The sequence below is a fragment of the Saccoglossus kowalevskii genome, chromosome 18, assembly GCF_978046115.1.
Source record: "Saccoglossus kowalevskii chromosome 18, keSacKowa6.1, whole genome shotgun sequence".
In the NCBI taxonomy this organism is placed as follows: domain Eukaryota; kingdom Metazoa; phylum Hemichordata; class Enteropneusta; family Harrimaniidae; genus Saccoglossus; species Saccoglossus kowalevskii.
In genome coordinates, this window is record NC_140658.1 from 12,954,716 (window position 1) to 12,976,209 (window position 21,494).

General features: G+C 35.1%; 2 protein-coding genes across 2 annotated transcripts; both read left to right on the top strand.

Moving 5' to 3' along the window:
* Positions 1 to 5,441: 5,441 nt before the first annotated feature.
* On the top strand, positions 5,442 to 6,410 carry LOC144355102 (somatostatin receptor type 5-like). Its single transcript, XM_078010506.1, has one exon. It carries the CDS (start codon positions 5,442 to 5,444, stop codon positions 6,408 to 6,410), a length of 969 nt encoding a protein of 322 aa, XP_077866632.1.
* Positions 6,411 to 12,720: 6,310 nt separating this feature from the next.
* LOC146731579 (ATP-dependent DNA helicase PIF1-like) lies at positions 12,721 to 19,026 on the top strand. The gene is made up of 4 exons (XM_085492932.1): positions 12,721 to 13,137; positions 13,275 to 13,441; positions 18,091 to 18,713; positions 18,872 to 19,026. The coding sequence occupies exons 1-4, from the start codon at positions 12,721 to 12,723 to the stop codon at positions 19,024 to 19,026; spliced, it is 1,362 nt and encodes a 453-aa protein (XP_085349058.1).
* Positions 19,027 to 21,494: the final 2,468 nt, after the last annotated feature.

The window sequence follows — 21,494 nt, forward strand, 5'->3', positions numbered from 1 at the left end:
AATGAATTTGCTGATTGATAAATATTAACCACTGCGCTCAATTTCGTACTATCAAAACAATTTCATAGTGATGTATCAGTGAGATGCGATAGACATTGCTTAAAATTGCCTGAGAGAACTGCTATTCATTTGCTCAAAATGCATTACTGTAAAATGACTAATTTTCACTGGGTTTACATTTCACTGACTTAGCATTTCAGGCATATTCATTGGATTTTAAATTCACGGTTTTATCATTCAGATAATGTGTTCTATGCTCAATTTTACATATTCACTGGGTTTTAATTTAGCGCATTTTTCAGTCAGCGAAATAAGACAAATTAAAACACAGGCAATAATAATTACTTATAGACACAGCATGCTGCCCAATATTGACTTATATTTACATGTATTGACGTAGTTACTGTTAACTCGTGTGAATGTTTGATTCATTAAATCATGGCATGCTATTAAGCGACAGTAATATGCACATCCGGAATTAATAATACCTTAAGCATATTTAAACAATAATGTTCTCCAGTGGCTCATAATGATCGAAAGCACACTTTGCACGAGGCGTGGTCGACCATTTTATGAAGTGCAAAGTGTGTTTTCGTTCATTATGAGCCACCGGGGAGTACATTATTGTTATTTTTTGTTGCATTGGCAATGCCAGTGAATTTTCGTACGTTCAAACTAAGATAATTTGGAATAAGCGCTTGCGAGCTGAAGCGTAAAATTCCCGCAGCAAGTCGGCTAGGTCAACGACATGAAGGTTTTCAAAATTGGTGGCGCATACCCCTTGAGTTCAAGCCATCCTACCCATTTAGTCTGCTGTGAAGTATTTTTTTCATTTCTTGCATTTTCGAGCGCATTTTCGTCGACATCGATTAAAACGAGCCATCGCGTTTGCATTTAGTGAGCTACGTTTATTTATGCACTGGGTGTCGGTACCGGGTGTTTCTCGCGAAGTTGGGATGAAATTTTTCATGTAAACTAAGGACAAATAATAATTTTTCATATAGCTCAGAGTTATTCATTTTCAGTTTTGATTTTCATCGTTTTCACCCCATAATTTCCTTCATTATTAAATGCCCGTCTTTTTATTTGTTTTCCGAACTCAACATTCTATTCCCATGCATGGTACGGGGCCTTGATGTTCAATAATGCAATGGCGAATAACCTGTAGCAATGATGTTATAACATTCGCTGGTATTGACAATGCTATAATATAATGTGTAATATGTTTAACAGTCAAAAGTACAATACTCAAGGATTCTAAAACAATGATTTTTGTGTTATGACAATCACTTTTAATGTGGAAAGCACCATTACTTACGAAGATTACGTTTTTAAAAAGTGCATATATAAAGTACATAGAACGTCAAATTATAGCCATAACATATATACCAGGCATATTTCAAAACTAAAATCCTAAATGAACGATACAGCGACCGGCACATGGAGGTTTTACAACCATTTTATTTGTCAGTCTCATAATCTATTATAAAGGATGTCATATTCACGATTTGATATACGAGACAAACATCTCATAATATGTTTTGATTTTGTTTTTCACTCGAAGATTCATTATTATTTATTTACAAATCCCTATTCCTGGGCAATAAAAAACAAAACCATTTTGATTTGTTGAACGTTTGACAGACGCTTTCAAGCATGTATACAGAAATATTTTCCTGCAAATGCATGCTGTGACAATATTCACGCTCACTAAAGTACAGCGCACGTACAAGGCTATATTCTGAATGCTATTAAAAATACACTTGCGATTTGTTGTGTACTGGTCCTCTCTTGTTTTCATATTGAATAAAGGACCGATACCGTATCTAATTTTCATTGCAATTATATTCATGGAATGCATTTCTTGTTCTTTATAAGCGTATACAAGTGTGCTCATGTATATATGTCCATGTTAATAATATCTGACAATAGGCAATGGCAATCATTCAACAATTATATGTGATTGAAAGCTCTGATAGTATTATATTAAATATAATTGACCAACCGTTCATATCAATTACAATTTGCTGTCATTGCTTGCTATACATATAATTTCATATGATTTATATGTTTACATTTTTCTTTTTGTTATTTTTTTCCTGGTACAGCGCATCTATTTTAATGGCATATACATATGTTAAATTAGAATTAATCAGAGCTTATTGAAAAATTAGCGTATTTCGCCCATTAAATTATTTTGTGCCTGTATGTCCATGAAACAACACGATTATTGACACAAAATTATCATTGACGGCAATAACAGTGCCGTTAACCTATATTCTCCCAAAATATTATAGTTTTTGTTATTAAACATTATATTACAACAATCCATGTTTTAGACTGGTATTCATGGGTGAGAGTATAACTGGAACACTGTATTCAATTGCCAATAAATCTACATAAATAATTATAATTATTTTTGGAGTGAATAACAATTCGTTGACTTGATGATAATTGTGATTGAAATAATAATAAATATTAATAATGAAATATGAAATAATAATAATATATGTTGCTGAGTATAGCCTTGACATATTTGTTGTGCGTTCAAAACTGTGTTCACATTTATGATGATGTGATGTGTTGTGTTCACGCATATTTCCAGTATATCATATATGTTTCTTAGTATTACGATGTTTAGGAACAGAATATTGAATATATTGAAGTATGATTGGTCAAATGCATAGTTAGAAGGCCGAGAATTAGTCAAACGTTTAGTTATAAGGACGACAGTCGATCTATCATGCGAGTAACACCCCCCCCCCCCGCACCGCCACCACGAACATGTTGTCTGAGACAAAATAATATAAATGTGTTTTCAAATTTTCTGTATTGTGTACATACAGCGACAGCTTGATAAATAATATGTCTAACAGCGTAAACAATATCCTCAACGGCATGCAGTCTTGCATTTAATCTTCTGAGAAATCCACTTTCAGACGTATTTTGCAATCCGCCGACATGACGTGTACATAGATATTTTTGTATAACCGCTGGCGACATGATGGTGTATGTTGAATATTTAACTTTTATTTCCATATACATCAGGTAATTATTTTATTTATGACTGAAATGTTATATATAAAACATTGCGACCAAAGCAGAAAACACTAGAATTTATCCTGGCTCCAAAAAAATGCTTAAATGAAATGAATTAATAATAAAATAAAGCATCTTCTATGTAAAGAACTGTTTTTGTTTTTTTGTGTTTTTTTTTTGTTTTTTTGGAATTATTTTTTTTAAAAACAGTTAAAAAGACCAAATTAAGTTGGTGAATATTTCAAAAATTGAGGTCAATATGGTAGTGTAAGTTTTTTCTGAAAGAGAATCATCTTCTAAAAGTCTCGTCGATTGAGCATTATATCAAGGGCAACCTTATAAAACTCTTAAAATAATCGTCTGAATCTTTTCAAGTTAAAATATAATATTTTTAGAATTTATGTATGCATAGCAATCAGATTAGATCCAATTCTACGCGAAGTTGTAACCGGTTGTTCCTTGTATCAAAAGTAGTCAGTTCTGAATATGCAATTAAAATTCAATAACTTTGAAGAATCATTTCTTAAATTTCCGATTTCATGGCAATCATATGCAGATCTAACTTGATTGGTTCTTATTAGGGGGAACAATTCTCGAAAAAGGAAAAGTATATTCTTCTAAGAAGAAGTATTCCCAAAATATCTGTTTTCAATTGATTGAGAGTCAGGCATGACTAAAAACAAAAACAACAAAATATGACATTCTTGGCAGAGGTTGTTAATCCAGGTTTTCAAGTGTTTGCGTCCCTCACCTAAGCAAGAGAAACTGATGACATATTTTCAGAACATAACTGAAATAATAAGTTGCAGTAGTGAATTGTGACAAGTTACATACGTACAATTATTAAGTCGAATGCGCCAAATAAATACCTGCCTTCTCTTTACATTATCACGGTTTACTACATATCCTAAAAAAGAACGATAGACAACTGAAACAATTGTTAGGTGTAATGCAACATGGGAAAAAATTCTGTAATAAAGTATAATTATATAGAAACCTTTGTTCCAAAATGCTGCTCGTCTGTTCATGTAAGCGAATCAGAATTAAGGTAGATACAGGTTCATGGGCATTTGCTTTTTCTTACTCGGTCAGTCTTGGCTAAATAGTGTTTAAATTTCAGGCCTCTGTGAACAGTGGAACGATAAACTATAAGGAAACCTGGTATGTGTATGTAGGCCCAAAAGTTTGATTACGTTGCTCTTTGATTGACAATTCACTTTTGATGATATATGGAAACGAGTTGTTGGCCACAGAAAGACGTGTTACTTCAAAAAAATGTTATGCACGTGCCTTAGCTGTCAATAAAAATATGTAATACCCGTGTTCACCCATGCAAAGCCAAGCACTATGACGTCAAGACTAATGACGTTATCATACATATTCGCAAAACGCATTTCTCTTAGATACTTGTAAATCAAACCATTATTACCACTTTATATCAGAAAACCGAATTTCATGATGTGTGGTTAACTACATCTGATATTTAAATGTGTTCTAAGAAATGCAAATTCGCATTTAACACAGTCATTATTTCCTGGCCTATTTTTTTTTACTCTCCTCATCAAAACAATTTCATGGTGTCACAATCATCAGGAAATTCAATACTCATATATTTTAATTGATATTTCAACGTCATTGCTATACTATTATTAGCAGCTACGATTTACTGACCACATTATTCAGATTGCACCAATGTATAGCAGTATTAAACGCAGTTTACGTATATATATATATATATATATATATATATACTTTTATATTTGGAGTAAATGTGTTAAATATAACCATGTCAGTGTTAAGCATGGTTGAAAACAAATAGTAACTCACATTTTCTTGATTAATGACTTTATCTACATTTTTGGTAACACTTGGGTCGTATTTTTCAATAAAGCATATAGGCATTAATCTCCAAAATTAGTAGCTCATCATTAGTATTTTTTCAAATGATCTATATTGTCTATTGATGATAATGTCTGATTAACAAGATTTAATGAATGATTTTATTATACGTGTTACTAAATGTAAGGCTAGTTCTTTGACGCGGAGATAACTCGCGCGCATAGTCGATATTTCAGAAAAAAATACGATCTCTGATTGGATGCTTGTGATATTATTCACAAGCCTACGGTCTGCAAACAACGTGTAAACTAGTTTAACGGATGTGTATGTGCATTCAGTCAGTACAGACAGACACAGTTCGTTGATTGCGAAAACTATGTGGCCGTTGAGGGAGGTTCATTTTATCTGCATATATTATATATTTCAAGCCTAGTCATTTCTGTTGTGCCTTAGCTGGGAGATGTGGAAGTCGTCAATAACGAAGCTCATTCGCATAGTGATAATGACAGCTGCATATATCTAATATCGTCGCAGCTACGTTCGTTTACCGGCCGTATTATACAATGAATTTTATCAATTCAAGCGACACTACTAACAGTACTGAAATGCACAGGTCAGAGCTACCACCATGGCTGTTTCATTTCGTGATCCCTATATTCTTCAGCCTCGTCTGTGTAATAGGTCTGATCGGCAACGGAATTGTTGTCTACATTATACTTCGCTACCCAGGAATGACATCGCTGCCTAATTTGTACATCTTAAACCTGGCGTCTGCGGATTTTCTTTTTCTACTCGGGTTGCCTTTTATGGCGTATTTCAACACAACGAAGCGGTGGATATTTGGTAACGTAATGTGCAAGGTAGTGATGGGAATTGACGGCTTTAATATGTTTTCTGGTATTTTCACTTTGACTGCGATGGCTGTTGACCGATACTTAGCTATCGTTCACATCGTTTGGTCTAAAAACTATAGGACAGTCCGCAAAACTAAAGTGGTTTGTGCCTCGACTTGGGTCTTCGCGTTCGCCGTCGTGGTACCACTGTGGATGTATTCGGCGACACAGACGTTCAATGGAGTAACGGTCTGTAACATCATTTGCCCGGTGTTGATCGGACAGCTGTTCATCATATACACGTTTGCCGTTGGTTTTGTTCTACCGTTAATATGCATTATAGTTTGCTACTGCAGAATATTAGTATACCTGACAAATGGAAGATCACGTCAACGCCGACGACAGTTTCACGTTGGTAGAGTCGGCGCGATGGTACTGATTGCAGTGATTCTGTTCGTGTTATGCTGGCTCCCTTTTTGGATTGTAAGACTACTATTAATCTCCGATGATCACAGTAACACGTTAGTGTCACAGGTCTCGTACTACGTCAGTGTATTCCTGAGCTCCATAAATAGCTGTTTAAATCCGCTAGTATACGCGTATTTCAAGCAAGATTTCCAAGACGTGATTAAACACTGCATATGTTATTGCAAGTCACACAAGGACACGATGTCAAGGTTACGATGTTCATCATGCTGAATTAAACTGCTATCGGATAGTACGCTTTATGCTGAATTGTCCAATCTTCATACGACATTTTCTATTTCTTTAACTGGTATATTTGGATGGGATTTGCCATAGGTCTATGGGCGAGGTTCCACGCTATATTTGGTTTAAACTTCACATACATATCATATGTGACAAACACATGTGTATTTGTGTCATGGTCAAATAGCTGATATTATTTATGTGACATATAAACAATTCTTAACAAAACGGTTACACACTATGCTAAACATTATTTTATCTGTAAAACAATCACTGTCGATGTGGCAAAATATATTTTTAATACTATCAATTATATATTATACATTACACTGCATATATCTATTCATTGATGTCCCGACAATATAATGAAACTTCGATATAAGTGTACTTTAACAATTTTGTTTCTTGAAATGACGCAGATTTTGCCACCTGATATATTTCTATGCGTACATAAAATAAATTCGTACACTACCACATGTTGGTTATACATTTTTGAATATGTAATACATTATTGAACCCACTTTCTGTATGAATAGAAGGAGTGTTTATGGTGACAATTTTGTTCAGTGTTCATGATTGCTAGAGTTTTTTTCATTTTATGTATTGAAATTAGCTTTCACAAGAAACATGAGTTGAACATTGCTCTCACAAGAAGCACACAGCCGGAAGCCATTTTGAAAAGTCTCTGTGAATTTATACGTTTTAGCTGACGCGCATGATTAATCATGAAATCTTGTCAATGTCAACTTTAATTGCATTGAATGAACGGTCGCGGTCGCCTGTGATGGACAGTAACATTTGCATTAATCAAGAAACCAGGTAGTTATCTAATGCAAGGAACCGCATATACCCCAGTCTGACATATTATCTAGTTGGAATTGTTAATGTGTCAATGTGAGCATATTCCATCGAAATTCATTCCTGTGAAAGCATGACATATATATATATAAAACATTTATTTTACCAAGCTAGCTAGTCAAATAGTTGAGAATATGTTTCCGTGTTAAAACAAAACTATTAAAATTCTATGTTTAACATGTTTCATACTATTTTACTCGCCCTGGAGTATTGCCCAGACACTCTGTAAATGTAAGTAATTTTATTGAAATGGCTTGAACCATAAAGGAGGAAGAAAATAACATTTATGTGTAAAAAATAATTTTTGTACCACCACTGGGGCTGTTAAAGACATTAAGCTCATTTAGGCAATTATGCTCTTTTATAGTTTTTCTAGTGGTTCGTAAACGTTTCGATGAATAGCATACAATACTACACAATGTCCGATTTTTAGGTTCATTATCAAATTTAAAAACGAATAGAGCAAATGCTCTTACTAACTAGATGAGGATATGAAAAATATTGGGACTGCTTTGTTGCGTTGCGTTCAGTATACCTTTCATTTGAAATGTAGTCATATGTATTGTATTTCCAACGATATGCAACACGTCAAATAGTGAAAAGCAAACAAAAAAATGGTGCTTATTTCCCTGCTATGACATTGACATACAGAAATTATTGACGAATTTACATTTAAATAATAGAAAAATAGTCATATACTTCTAATTAATCATCTTAAAACAGAAAAAAGTCGTTCAATTCTGAAGAATTAGGATCCTGAAACAATAAATATGTATCTCAACTATTTTGTATTCATCTTCAGTCAATCACTAAATTAATGTGTATCTAATTCTGAAACTTCATTGATCATTTTCTAATATCGCAAATACTTTGGTACAACACACTCTCTCCCCCTCTCTAAACACATGGTGTTTTCAGTCACATTCTGCCTGGAATTATATACGTACTTTTTGCTAAAACGAACAGATAGACAGTGTTAGAAAATTAGGTTATTCAAGTGTAAGTAATTTAGTCATTAACTGAACGAGAAACTCGTAAAGTATAGTTCAACGTGCTGTTAAATGGAAGCCCTCAATAAAACATATACAACACGCAACAGATCAAGTTGTATAACTTATTATCCCAGAAAGTATATCGATCAACAACAAGAAATAGTTTACCACAGATAGTAAATTGAAATCCTGGCGAGTGTTGAGTAGTGGTTTATAATCTCACTGAAGATAACGAGCGACCTGAAAATTGTTAGCATTTAACAAAGTAGTCATATGCAGACATTGCCGCGAAGAGAACACTTGCATAGTAGACCGGACATTCAAACTCGCTGTACTGGTTGATTGAAGCAGAACAAGGAATCGACTCTATCTTGATTTGAAGTCAAATGTAAGAATTGCAAGCAATTTCTATATATTATTATATAGAATGTCGTTTTGTTGGTATAAACGTCGATTTGTAATGGTACTTCATACTAAAATTAAAAATACATTTGTTTTTATCGTTGAGCTTTACATAGCAATACAAATCGACAAACATGAATGTAATTGTGTACTTGAAATCTAATCCGATATTCAAAATTAACCCAAAGCCGCTTGCATTGCATAGTACCGTGGTAAAAAGGGCCTATTGTTGCATGTCGTTATAACCAAACCCAATTTTTCTTTGTTTTTCTTTTACTATAAACAACACAACAACTATTCTGGATATAATCAAAATATTACACTTACATGTTTTCACTAGATCAATGAAATATTGTATTTCCTTATGGATATCACCTTCCGAATTCATTCTTTGTATTTACAAGCATTTCTGAATATTGTATTTTCCTTTTAGTTATATATTCATATCAGAAATATTCGATTGGTCAAGTTTATAATAATATCATGCATTATCTTTAACAGTTCTGATACAATTGAATTATTTGTCGGTCTAGTTTAATGAGTGTTGCCCAATTGAATTAACATCTTTAAACACAATTTGTGCAATGATATTTTGATTTTTACTTTTTTTTCTAATTTTGTATGAAAGTGTATCAGAATATGCCACATGATTGTTTTTGATTGCATGCATTGTGCTTCTCATATCAGGTTTTGTTTTTTGAGCAAAGCAACTTAAACTTAGTATCACAATGGTGACATTCAATGTATATCTATCTTGTCGGATCCTTTGAGTATGTCTCCACCATGTTATCTCAAACCAAGACGTTCATGCTTGGTAAATAGTAGATAAACTTATAAATTGTTACAGTCAATGTTTATTCACGCCAGTACACTTAGAAGAAGGTGACGATATTTACATGCTACAGCTATTTTTGGAATCCAAGTATCTATAACATTCTAAAATATAAGTGTAATTAAATTCCAATTGACAATCGCCATGGTGATGATATTTAAATGCTACAGCTATTTTGGGAATTCTGTATATTGTTAGCAGTATTTTGATATAATGTTGTTTATTTGAAAGTATCATGAATAAAATACACGTTGATCAAGTATCTATAACATTCTAAAAGATAAGTGTAATTAAATTCTAATTGACAATCGCCATGTTTTCATTTACTATGGCATTTATGGCTCAGGATTTTGACGCATTATTACTTGTTTAAGTGAGGCAATTGGTAACTAGCATTTCCTATTCCTATTGTAAAGATTTTCATGTGCAATGCATTAATATGTATTCACAATAGATTACCTCCCACACGTGAATAGTACTAATTACAATCACTTATGACGGATGTTGGCCACTTACTTTAATTGTAGGATATGTTGACGTTGTGCATGAAGTCGATGATCGTAGTGCACTGTGTTGTGTAGCCCTAGACCTCGTCAAAGTATATAGTTATTAATCATGTCGACGTATCCTATATTATAAAAGAGATACAAACGGTAAGATATAAATTATTACAATTTAAAAATGCGAATAGAAATTAAAACAACAATGTTGGTTTAAACTCATAGTTGCTGTTGACATAAGAGGTAAAGTAAGCAAATAAAACCGAATAAACGGCAAGGTAAATACTACGTCAAATTATAGTAAACACATACTGCGTGCGTGACCCGAACCGGCGCTAAATCAAACCAAATCGCTTAGCTTCACGCCACTACACGTCTTCCCCTCGGCCAGCGGGCATCCCCAATAAAGAATGCTTAATAACTGAGCTTATTACGTGCAGCAAGGGGGAAGTTGCATGACACGATTGGTTAATATACTAGTCTCATTTGCATAAATTAATATTCATGAGCAATGAAAAACTCGTCTTTTGAGTAAAATTGTGCCAAAATGCTTTCCGATAGCATACATGTTAGTTCTAAATTATAGTAAACACGTATTGCGTGCGTGACGAGAACCGGCGTGAAGCTAGCCGATTTGGTGCCGTACCCGAGCGCCGGTTCGAGTCACGCACGCGGCACGGCCAACACGTCTTCCCCTCAGCCACCGGGCATCCCCAATAACGGATGCTTAATAACCGAGCTTATTACGTGCAGAGAACATGAAACCCGTCCACGCGATCCGAGCCGCACATCGAGGCAAGAATGCGGCAAAGGTCTCCAGATCTGGCTGTAGTATGATGGTGAAAGTAATGGTACAGCATTATAACAGTGAACAAGTAATGAGAAATAATTTTAAACTCATAGTTGCTGTTGACATAGGAAGTAAAGTAAGAAAATAACACCGAATAAACGGCAAGGTAAATAATACGTCAAATTATAGAAAACACGTACTGCGAGCGTCACTCGAACCGGCGCTCGCATACGGCACCAAATCGCCTAGATTCACGGCACTAAACGTCTTCCCCTCGGCCACCGGGCATCCTCAAAAAAGGATGCTTAATAACTGAGCTCATTACGTGCAGAGAACATGAAATCCGTCCACGCAATCCGCGTCACACAGAGTGGCCAGAATGCGGCAAAGGCCTTCAGATCTGGCTGTAGTATGATGGTGAAAGTAATGGTACAGCATTTGTTGCCGTACGCGAGCGCCGGTTCGAGTCACGCACGCAGTACGTGTTTACTATAATTTGACGTAGTATTTACCTTGCTAGCGTACAGCACCAAATCGCCTAGCTTCACACCACTGCACGTCTTCCCCTCGGCCACGTGCCGAGAACATGAAAGCCATCCACGCGATCCGCGCCGCACAGCGTGGCAAGAATGCGGCAAAGGCCTTCAGATCTGGCTGTAGTAGGATGGTGAAAGTAATGGTACAGCATTATAACAGTGAATAAGTAATGAGAAATAATTTTAAACTCATAGTTGCTGTTGAAATAGAAAGTAAAGTAAGCAAATGACACCGAATAAACGGCAAGGTAAATACTACGTCAAATTATAGTAACCACGTACTGCGTGCGTCACTTGAACCGGCGCTCGCTCGATTGGTGAAAGTAATGGTACAGCATTATAACAGTGAATAAGTACTGATAAATAATTTTAAACTCATAGTTGCTGTTGACCTAGGAAGTAAAGTAAGCAAATAACACCGAATACACGGCAAGGTAAATATTATGTCAAATTACAGTAAACACGTACTGCGTGCGTGCCTCGAACGGGCGCTCGCGTACGGCACAAAATCGCCTAGCTTCACGCCACTACACGTCTTTCCCACGGCCACCGGGCCACAGTCAGCTGGCGCACACGTGATAATAAAATAAATACGATATTTACTATATGGGGGCCGCCATCTTGAATGACGCATAAAACTAAATAAGAGACAATTTGTGAAACGCGTTTTTCAGATTCCTACAAATCTGGACAGAAATACCAATCTTTCACAAAAATACGATCCATTGGGGTCATATTAGGCCAACCGATAACAAAAATCGGCCGAATTCGGCGTTTTTATGTGGAAAAATCCCTTGCATACGAACACCTAATTACGCAAAGAACATAGAACACTTAGCCGGGAGTATTTGAAACAGTCGTAAACCCCTGATTCGAGGGCCAATCAGCGACGCCCTTAGCAAAGCACGACAACTACAGCATCAAGCCTTCCTATTGGCTAATAACTCAAATGACCTACAGGTCATCAGAACGGCCGCGAGTTTAGCACATGGATTTCTTGGAGCGTGATGGAAGAAGCAATGAATAGAGCGCTGAATGGCCACAGTATATTTATTACTGGACAAGCAGGTACGGGGAAGACGTATGTTCTTAACGAAATCGTCCAGCGACTACGAGAATAGGGGAAACATGTCGTTGTCACTGCTACAACGGGACTGTCTGCGTTATTGTTACCCAAAGGAGCGAAAACGATCCATTCAACCCTATGCCTCGGAGATGGTCGTTTTGAGGTTGAGTCCATTGTCTCAAAGTTACTGACTGATCCATTATATGCAGAGTCTAAACGCGTAATTGAAACAATGAACGTGCTAATAATTGACAAGATTTCAATGTTGAGTAGTAAGTTGTTCGAGCAAGTCGAATCTGTTGTTAGATTGGTGCGGAAATCTATAATGGTCATGGGTGGAGTGCAAACCATCGTGAGTGGCGATTTTTTACAATTACGCCCAGTGCCAAATAAAGACAATGGTGACCCTGGAATGTATGCTTTCGTGTCTGCGGTGTTTACGAAAGTGGTTCCACATTCAGTGACATTAACAGAGGTTAGGAGACAAGATGAAATGACGTTTGTTTCCGCTGTACATAAGTGTGCCAATGGTAATGTTTCTCACGAAACCGAAGTTTTATTAAAAGCACTTGACCGTCCATTGGAGACCACTAGTTCAAATCCAGTATGTTTGTATGCAACGACTTTTGAAGTGAATTTTCACAATGCGTGCGAACTGTTGCAGGCTCCTGGTAATGAGTTTGTTTACACATCAGTTGACCATTGGGACCATTTACAGCTCAACAAATTACCTGTCCAGAAGGTATGTGGCATGGCTTTGTATATATTAAAGTTTTGTTATGAAAATTGTCATACTTGAAATAACCGTGGAGGTCTGTAGGTACTAAACTTGTATTGTAGTAAGTATGTTATGTTAAATCTATATATATATATTACTAGGTTATAAGATTGAAAGTCGGGGTCCCTGTTATTCTTGTAAAAAATCTATCAACAACACTTGTAAATGGTCTTAGAGGAAATGTTGTAAAACTTGAACCGGATACGGTATATGTCTACTTCGATAATGTGAAATCTACAGCTGCAATTTCTCGTGAATCTTTTTCAAGGTAATGTAATTGAAATTCAAAACATTGCTAGACATCCCAGTGATGGGGGCGCCCTATCTGTCCCACGTAAAACATAGAAAAACTGTTCTGTTACCCAAAATTGTGTTTGAATCCAAAACATGTTAAAACCGAATGATGTCATTAACCGAGTGTTTCCTGTCTGTAAATATCGCTTAATAAATATTGTTACTGTAGACTAAAGGCATCAAAACACACATATCGCGGAGCTATATTTACAACCCACCAGTTGCTTGATCGCCATCTTGAAAGTAGTCGAAGTCTTGCAAAATTATGCGAGATCATAGTTTCGAAAGTATTATGGGATAACTTGCACATCATCGTAAAGCCAAGATGTGCTGCTGTGAGTTGCCGATAATAGTGAGTAAATTTACGCATTTTTGGTGCATTTTAGCGGCGATTTAAAAACGGTAATAATATAATGAGCTATCGTTTTTGTTTCGGCATGTCATAGCGTATCACGGCATTAACAGTGTAGAATATCAACCTGTAAACATGTCCTTGGTAGTCGATTGACTGTAATGGTGAACGCCAATGTGCGCGGCCACGTTTTTAAAACCCGGAAGTGATTTTAATGATGTTACGTTTGTTTTGATCGTCTCACCTGTAAACAAATGAGCAACGGCAATGGGTTCCCTGCACTTATCATGACTTAATGCTTTATGTAGAGTTGCAATACTGTAGAAGTTTGAAGCACTGAATCAAATACTGATGAATGGACAATCAGGCAATACAATATTACAAATTTAAGTACATATTTGCCTGAAACTTTCCCAGTTATTAGCATTACATTTCTGAAATATTGTAAAATTATATGGATCCCCTGGGTTTTTTTTTAGTTTGCCTAGTACAGTTGACCAAGTTTTGTGGAATAGTTGAGTTTGAGTAAAGATTTATTATAAGGTAGTAAATATGTTGCATTGCTTTTAAAGGGTAGATTGAATACACATAATTGGAATGCATTAGTTTTGTGACGAGCAGACAGACGACAGTATATACTTGCCAATTAATGTGTGACTATAGAAAAGAAACCCTGAAGCTAAGAGTATAAGTTTTTGTTGATGAGTAGAAATATATTTGTGTTCTGTTTTGTGATGTAGCCACATGGGCAGTGTATGTGCACATGGGTAGTCAACTGACTTGTTTCACTTGGAGGTTGAACTTTAATTGCGTTATTTATGCAAACTATTTGAATTATACAAAAGCATTTCAGTACAACACATTGTTCTGGATATATCGTGCAACAAGCATATACACACATGTTAGTTTAGAATGCATGTACAATTACTTTTAAAAAATACGTCCCATTGACCAAATAACATGTGAAATTATATCATATGGCTTAAATCAATTATCAGTTATCCTTTATCAATATTTAATACTGGAAAATGTTCAAAACAAAGAGAAATACGTAATTAATGTTACTAAGGTTTTGGAAGAACCCTAGTTTTGATGCACATACATTAAGAAGTAAAATTTGCACAATTTGTTTAAGTTCCGTAGGTTGTGATGTGGTGAAATAGTGCTTTTGGCATTTTTTTTCCATTTTCACTAAGAACATGGAGATAAAATTAGGGTCACACTAGTAAAATGCTATTTTAAACACTGGAAATACTTGCAATGCTGTTATTTTGATAGTATTAAACAAGACAAATGTTAACAATGACAACCAGGTGTTTGCAAATTCTTTACATAATTACATAATTACCATAACAAAGGGCGGCCATATTGGTGTGCTGGCAGGCTCAAATTTTCAGTTTTGCAGAGTTCAAACCCTTCTTGTGCCTCAACAATGAGTTTTTTTACGAAAATTTTCAGAGACTATAGTATAAGTGCTTCATGTTGGGTACTGCATTTTTTCACAGACTGCAAGGAGAAGATTTCCATTGGGACCACTAACATTGCCATGTTTTCTTTAAAAGCATTATTTGTAAAATCTCGATTTCAAAGAAAAGAATTTTTAGGATGTCTTAAAGAGGAATGGTTTGACAAATTTTAATCTAGTTTATTCTACAAATAAAACAAATTTGGGGTTGCCTTAGGCAAGCTAAATGTGAAACAGGCTAATGTGGTGTTTATCTTGATATTTTTATCATAATGATTTGTTAAAGTGGTAATTTGACAAATGGTCTACTGTCTGTGGGAGTTTTAACCCTTGTCTTTTTTCCTTAGTTACGGAAATCATTCACTATGATTAAGGAAAAATTAAAATTTTCATAATTCAAGAGTTGTAAATCTATTAAGTAAACTCCACATGAACTATCAACGAGTCTTAGTTATGTAAGAGCTGTTTGAAAAAGGTCAGAAAAAAAATAAAGATGTTAATCACGCAAACTCTCTGTAATTGGACTGGATTATATACAACTGGATATACAATGTAGCAACATAACTAGTATGGTTGGATTTAAAACAGATGAAAATAAAGTAAATGTGGAGGCCCATATGAATTATTTTATTCTGAGGCCCCATTCTCTAGGTCAAGCCTACGTCACAAACTGGTCAAAATCCCCCAAACCTTGCCAGCAACCAATCACTGACGAGCTTAAACAATAGCTTTCCCTGACGATAATACTTAGCAACGTTATTTCCCCCCACGCTAACTTGAAAAATCTTTTGTTTTTGTCTCGTTTCTATTTCCGGTCTGTCTTAGAATATGTAAATCTGATTTTACAACTGGAACTCTGAGTAGGTGACCCTGATAGTAATAAAGTTGACAGCATACTGTGAAATACTTTATTGTCGTTGGAATTTATTTTCGCTGAAAAGGCTTTTTAGGTGTTTTGTATAGAATTTATTTTCACTGATTTTTGATGGGTTTAATGTGAAATATGTGAAAAAAAGTATATTCGCTGGATTTTATTTTCACAGAATCATCCCTTATGGTAATTGTTTTTTGTAACATTAATTTAGTAAGCAGTGTTCTCCACGAGGGGTTTAAGAGGGGTGCAGCACTCATCTATAATTTATTTGCACCCCTCCTCAATTTGCAGCGCCCCTCTATTTATGTTTTTACTAAGGTAGCCACAAACCCAACATAACTGTAGAATCATAAATCATTAAGGCCCAAGCCCTTAGGGCTAGGTATGGTATACAGTATAGAACAACTTGTGTGTGATTGATTTCAGCAATAAAAACTTTAGCGGTCATGTGACTTTTTCCACCAAGTTTTTTCCCTCCAAAACGGTAAAATTCACTTTTAAATCTTCTTCTTTAGAACCACTAGGCAAAATTCCCCCACATATGGTATTTTATCTATATTTGACGCACATTTCAGTTTGCAATATTTGTTATGATTGTCACATGTTTTGGTCACCATTTTGGTTTTCTTCTAGGCAGGAAGTAGTTTTTTACTTATGCCATATGTATGTGAATATTGTCTTGTTTGCTGCAATGCATCTCTATATGAAACTCTCTCAGAATGTCAAAAAAGATTTCAGATCAATCATATGGTTTGGCCACCATCTTGGATTTTATGTAAAATTTACCAAAACATTTGTTTCTCAAAAGAAATTCAACGACTCAACTCGATATGCTGCGTTTAAGATGTACGGTCATAGCTTGTTGCAAGAAAAATATTAAAATTTTAATCAGTCATGTGGTGTGGCCACCATATTTGATTTTGTGAAAATGGTACTTTTGCAATTAAATTTTTTGTATTGATCTGTTTTGGCGAAAGATTTTTATGTGTATTGTACTCTTGAGGTACATTCTTTCACCCGAATGGCACATGGCTAGGCACCCATTAGGTTGGGCTTCTAAAATCATTAATGTGCATAACTGCTATATCTCAAGCACTGTTATAGCTAGGAAGATGAAACCTGTGTTATTATGGTGACATTAAACAAGAGATTTGTCTAAAATAACAGAAGCACGGTCATTGCCATTCATATTAGTGACAGGATGCTTAGGAGTGTAATTAGTAAAAACTAAACACATTAGACAGACCAGCATTAGTGATAAAATCTTGTTTAAATATGCAAGGTCATAATTTCAAAGCTTGGCAGCAGGCAGAGCACTTCCTGTTGTCCAGCTATTTAACCCTTATAACAGATTGCTTTCTGAACCAAAATATTACTCTTATATTCAATGATCAAATGGGAAAAGGGATGATTATTTCCTGATTTCTCGCCTTAGGTTGTTCCATTGAGGTCCATGATAGTACAAACATAAACAACCCATGATAATTATGTAATAATTGTATATTACATTAACAGAAAGGTTAATAAACTATTTTGCATGCCTGCTGGCTTGATGTTTTCCTATAATGTAGGTTGTAAAAGCAAGTTATTTCAGTGATTGTTGGAGGGGACTAAGTGATTGATATACCAGTATTCTCAATCTTTAACTAACTTCTAGCAGTTTTGAAGAATTTAGAAGATAAATGTTTAAATATTCTAATTTTACATTACTGGTACATAATGTATATGTAATGGAAAAGATAATTTGCCGTACCCCTATCTTACCATTCTTTAATTTGTATTATTTTGCTAAAACATTGTTATCCCCATTCTTATATTTGTGCTAATGGGAAGATGCAGTTTGAATAAAATACTAGCATATTAATAACTTTACTACTCTACAAGTGCCATCCGAGTGTAAACTAAATCAGTACATGTATTTCTATATTTCAGATTTGATAAAGGACTGCATCGTGACACTGCATCAAGGCAGCAAATACCATTACGTCTTGCCTACGCACTCACTATTCATAAGAACCAAGGCATGACAATTGATTCCGTCACTGTAGACTGTAAATGTGTCTTCAACCCAGGACAGATAGGTATAGCGATTAGCCGGGCAAAGAAGCTCAGTGGACTGAGAGTGGTCAATTTCAATAAGAAGCTATGTCCACCTCAGCCTACAGTTATTTCTGAATTTCTTCATAGAAAAGAGCATGCATTTCTAGACGACCTTTCATGTTGCACTCATAAAGCTGAAGAAAACATTGCAAGTCGTCTTCCAGCCATGTATGAACTAGTGGATGAGGAAGAGGAAGAAGAAGAATACAGAAGTGATGATGAGTTCACCATTGAAGAAATTGTCATACAAGGTTTAGAAAGAGAACATGAAGAAACTGATGACAGTCAGTTACCGGATAATACAGGTGATATCACAGTACAAGTACCAGCTTCATTCATACCACATGCTGTTATAAAATCTATGGTGTATGCTGTTCCTGAGACTGATAACCAGAGAAGACAAAACACAGTGATAGGAACTTTGACAAGAGATGCAGATATACTACAAGACTTCTGTAATCGGCAATGGCAAGTGGTGTACAGTTTTTTTGAAAGAAGTTGCTCAGAATCAACATTTGAGACAAATCATGCCTCGGCCTTCATGTAAAAGTTCTGTGTCTATTTACAAAGTCAAGCATATAAAGTAGCTTGCCTTTCTTTCCTTCAAAAACAGTCTTTAGTCCAGCAACAAATCAAAAAAACAAAACGATGTCGCAGGAAGGAATGGAAAGCTTGAGGTATTTGGCTGGTAGATGCGTCTATAAAGTGAAAAGACGATTAAAGAAAACGGTAGCACGAAATCTGTATTCCACAAAGTCAATTTATTGAATTATTTGGAGGTACCATATGACCAACTGTTATTGATTTCTAACTATAAAGACACGTTAGAAGAAATTCAACGTAGACAATACTCTACAGGTAGACTAACACATATTAGTGATATCTTGTTTGAATTTTTTTATGATCTGGAGATGAAAAGAGAACAAATCCATTGTATAGAATTTGTGCACCTGGAAGGCTCTAATGCTGTGCAAGTAGCCAGTCAAATGTTACTGGAGGACAATGACTTGTTCCAAAAGTGGCTAAGAATATTTGCTGTCTATAAAGATCCTGTCAATCTCCTAGAAGAAAAAGGTCCAAGGAATGAGTGCAAAGATGTCTGCTTGAATTTAGTAAACTTGTCTGTAGCAATCACCACCTTTCACCAAGAGTTGATCTCTTCATATATGTTAGTTGCCAACAACATATTTCGAAAAGAATAAAATGGGAAAGAAAAAAGGTATGTCCCATCATCATGCTGTCTATGTGAAGAAGAGCAGTACACAAATCTCACAATCAGTTATTACTATTAATACCATGCAAAATGATTTGACAGAGCAGAAAATTATCAGTCACACTCACTTGAAAGACCAGCTAACAATGGATGGTAACTACTTGGATAAAACCAAATTTAAGAAAGCAGAGTTAATACTACTATGTGATGCACACAATGTGACACACAAGTCAAGGTCAACAGTAAAGGACTTGAAATTATTAATCTATTAAAATTGCAACTGGAATGCCCAACCCAGATGTGTTTACTGCAGGTTCATCTGGACAAGGAAACAAAAGAAAAAGATCACCACCAGCCAAACAAATTTCCAAGAAGAGGAAAATTACTGTAAAAGATAAAACTCAGTCCAAAGAAATTTCTATTTGTAAATCGGGAGAAACTGGTGGTTTGTGGTTATGTTGTGACAAGTGTTCTGAATGGTACCATGGTGGGTGTGTTGGCTTACAAGATGAAGAAGTCAGTAATCTAGCTGATGGAAATTATTTAAGGTAAGTAACAACGGCAAAATATAAATTGTACATTCTCCGATAGTAGCACCTTGACGCATGTGAATTGCAGAGACATTCATTTACTTGGTCCAATTCAGTGTACAATAAATGTGTTTTTATATTGGAGATGTGCTTTTAAAGAGCCAATATTGTATAGGTAATCGCACTATTTTATTATTATAAATACCGGTGCCGCATATGATCAACATTTTGAAACAAATACAAGTTAAGCCAACAACAGAAGTGACATTTACAGAGATACAATTACTTGCTTGCACCACAGCAAAGATTATGAAATTTAAACTGTCTGCAAGCAAATTTGAGTAAACTCTATGGCCTGAATAAAAGATCCAATGAGAAGGTTTAATGACTTGATGGTATTTATGAAAATAATAAGAATCTCAATAAAATTTCCATGATTTGCGGTGTATAGCAAAAGTGGTTCACAGTATTTTTTTCTATCCTGGTACAAATTTTAGGCACTGATTCAATGTTGGGCTATTCCTCCAGTGGCAATGTCCCAGTCTACATAACTTTCTCTCAGTGCTTCTTCCGAGGTCATGGTATTGATTGACAATGGTGTATTGTCTTGACTGGGCAGGTCTAGTTTTTTTTTAGCTGGAGGGTGATATTAAAAAGTAGGTAATAATTAGGGACACTCTATGAAACTGCACGACACCTGCTACCCTCGTTACAGTCTCAACACCCAAACCAGTCCACAATAGGTTGGCACCACAGACAAGGTTGTAATAGCTATGTTTGTCATTATGCTTTATTTACATCAGTAAATGTATTATCTTGACAAGGCTTTTGTATCAATTCATACAACTGTATAGAAATCCATGATCATAGACAATACCATATCTATAATTACAAGCTGTAAGATTTGTTTGAAATTGCAGTTGCCTACATATAATAAAAGATGTTGATATGCACTTTCTTTTCTGTTTACAGAAATGTTCAAAAGTGAGCATGGCATGTCCTATCTAGACTAGAAGTTGATATTGAATAATTAAATAAATACCACTGTACAGGTAAGTTATTTAAACTGTTTTATAACTGATAGACTAAAGGAAAATGAGTTTATTTGCATACTTAAATTTAAAAAAAATTACATACAAATTAGGATGTCCAAACATTTTAGTATCTGGCACGACAGAAATTTCTTTGCAAATTAATAAAAGGGTTAGTGTTGGTAAATACTTGAGGTAGAGATGCAGGTTTGTGGGCACTTGGGGTGATTTTTTTTCGCTCTTTATTATCCAAACAGTCTTGGCTATAGATTGTTAAATTTTTGTAGAATTTTGAATAGTGGAACATACTCAAAAAACGATTTTAAAATATAGATAACAGGTACAAACAGTCTCTTTTGAATGCTTAGCAAGGCTGTACATTAATAATAAAAAAGAAACATGGTGAAAAAAAGAAATGACGGGATCTCCATATTATGCACTATATTTAACTTTTTACAAAAC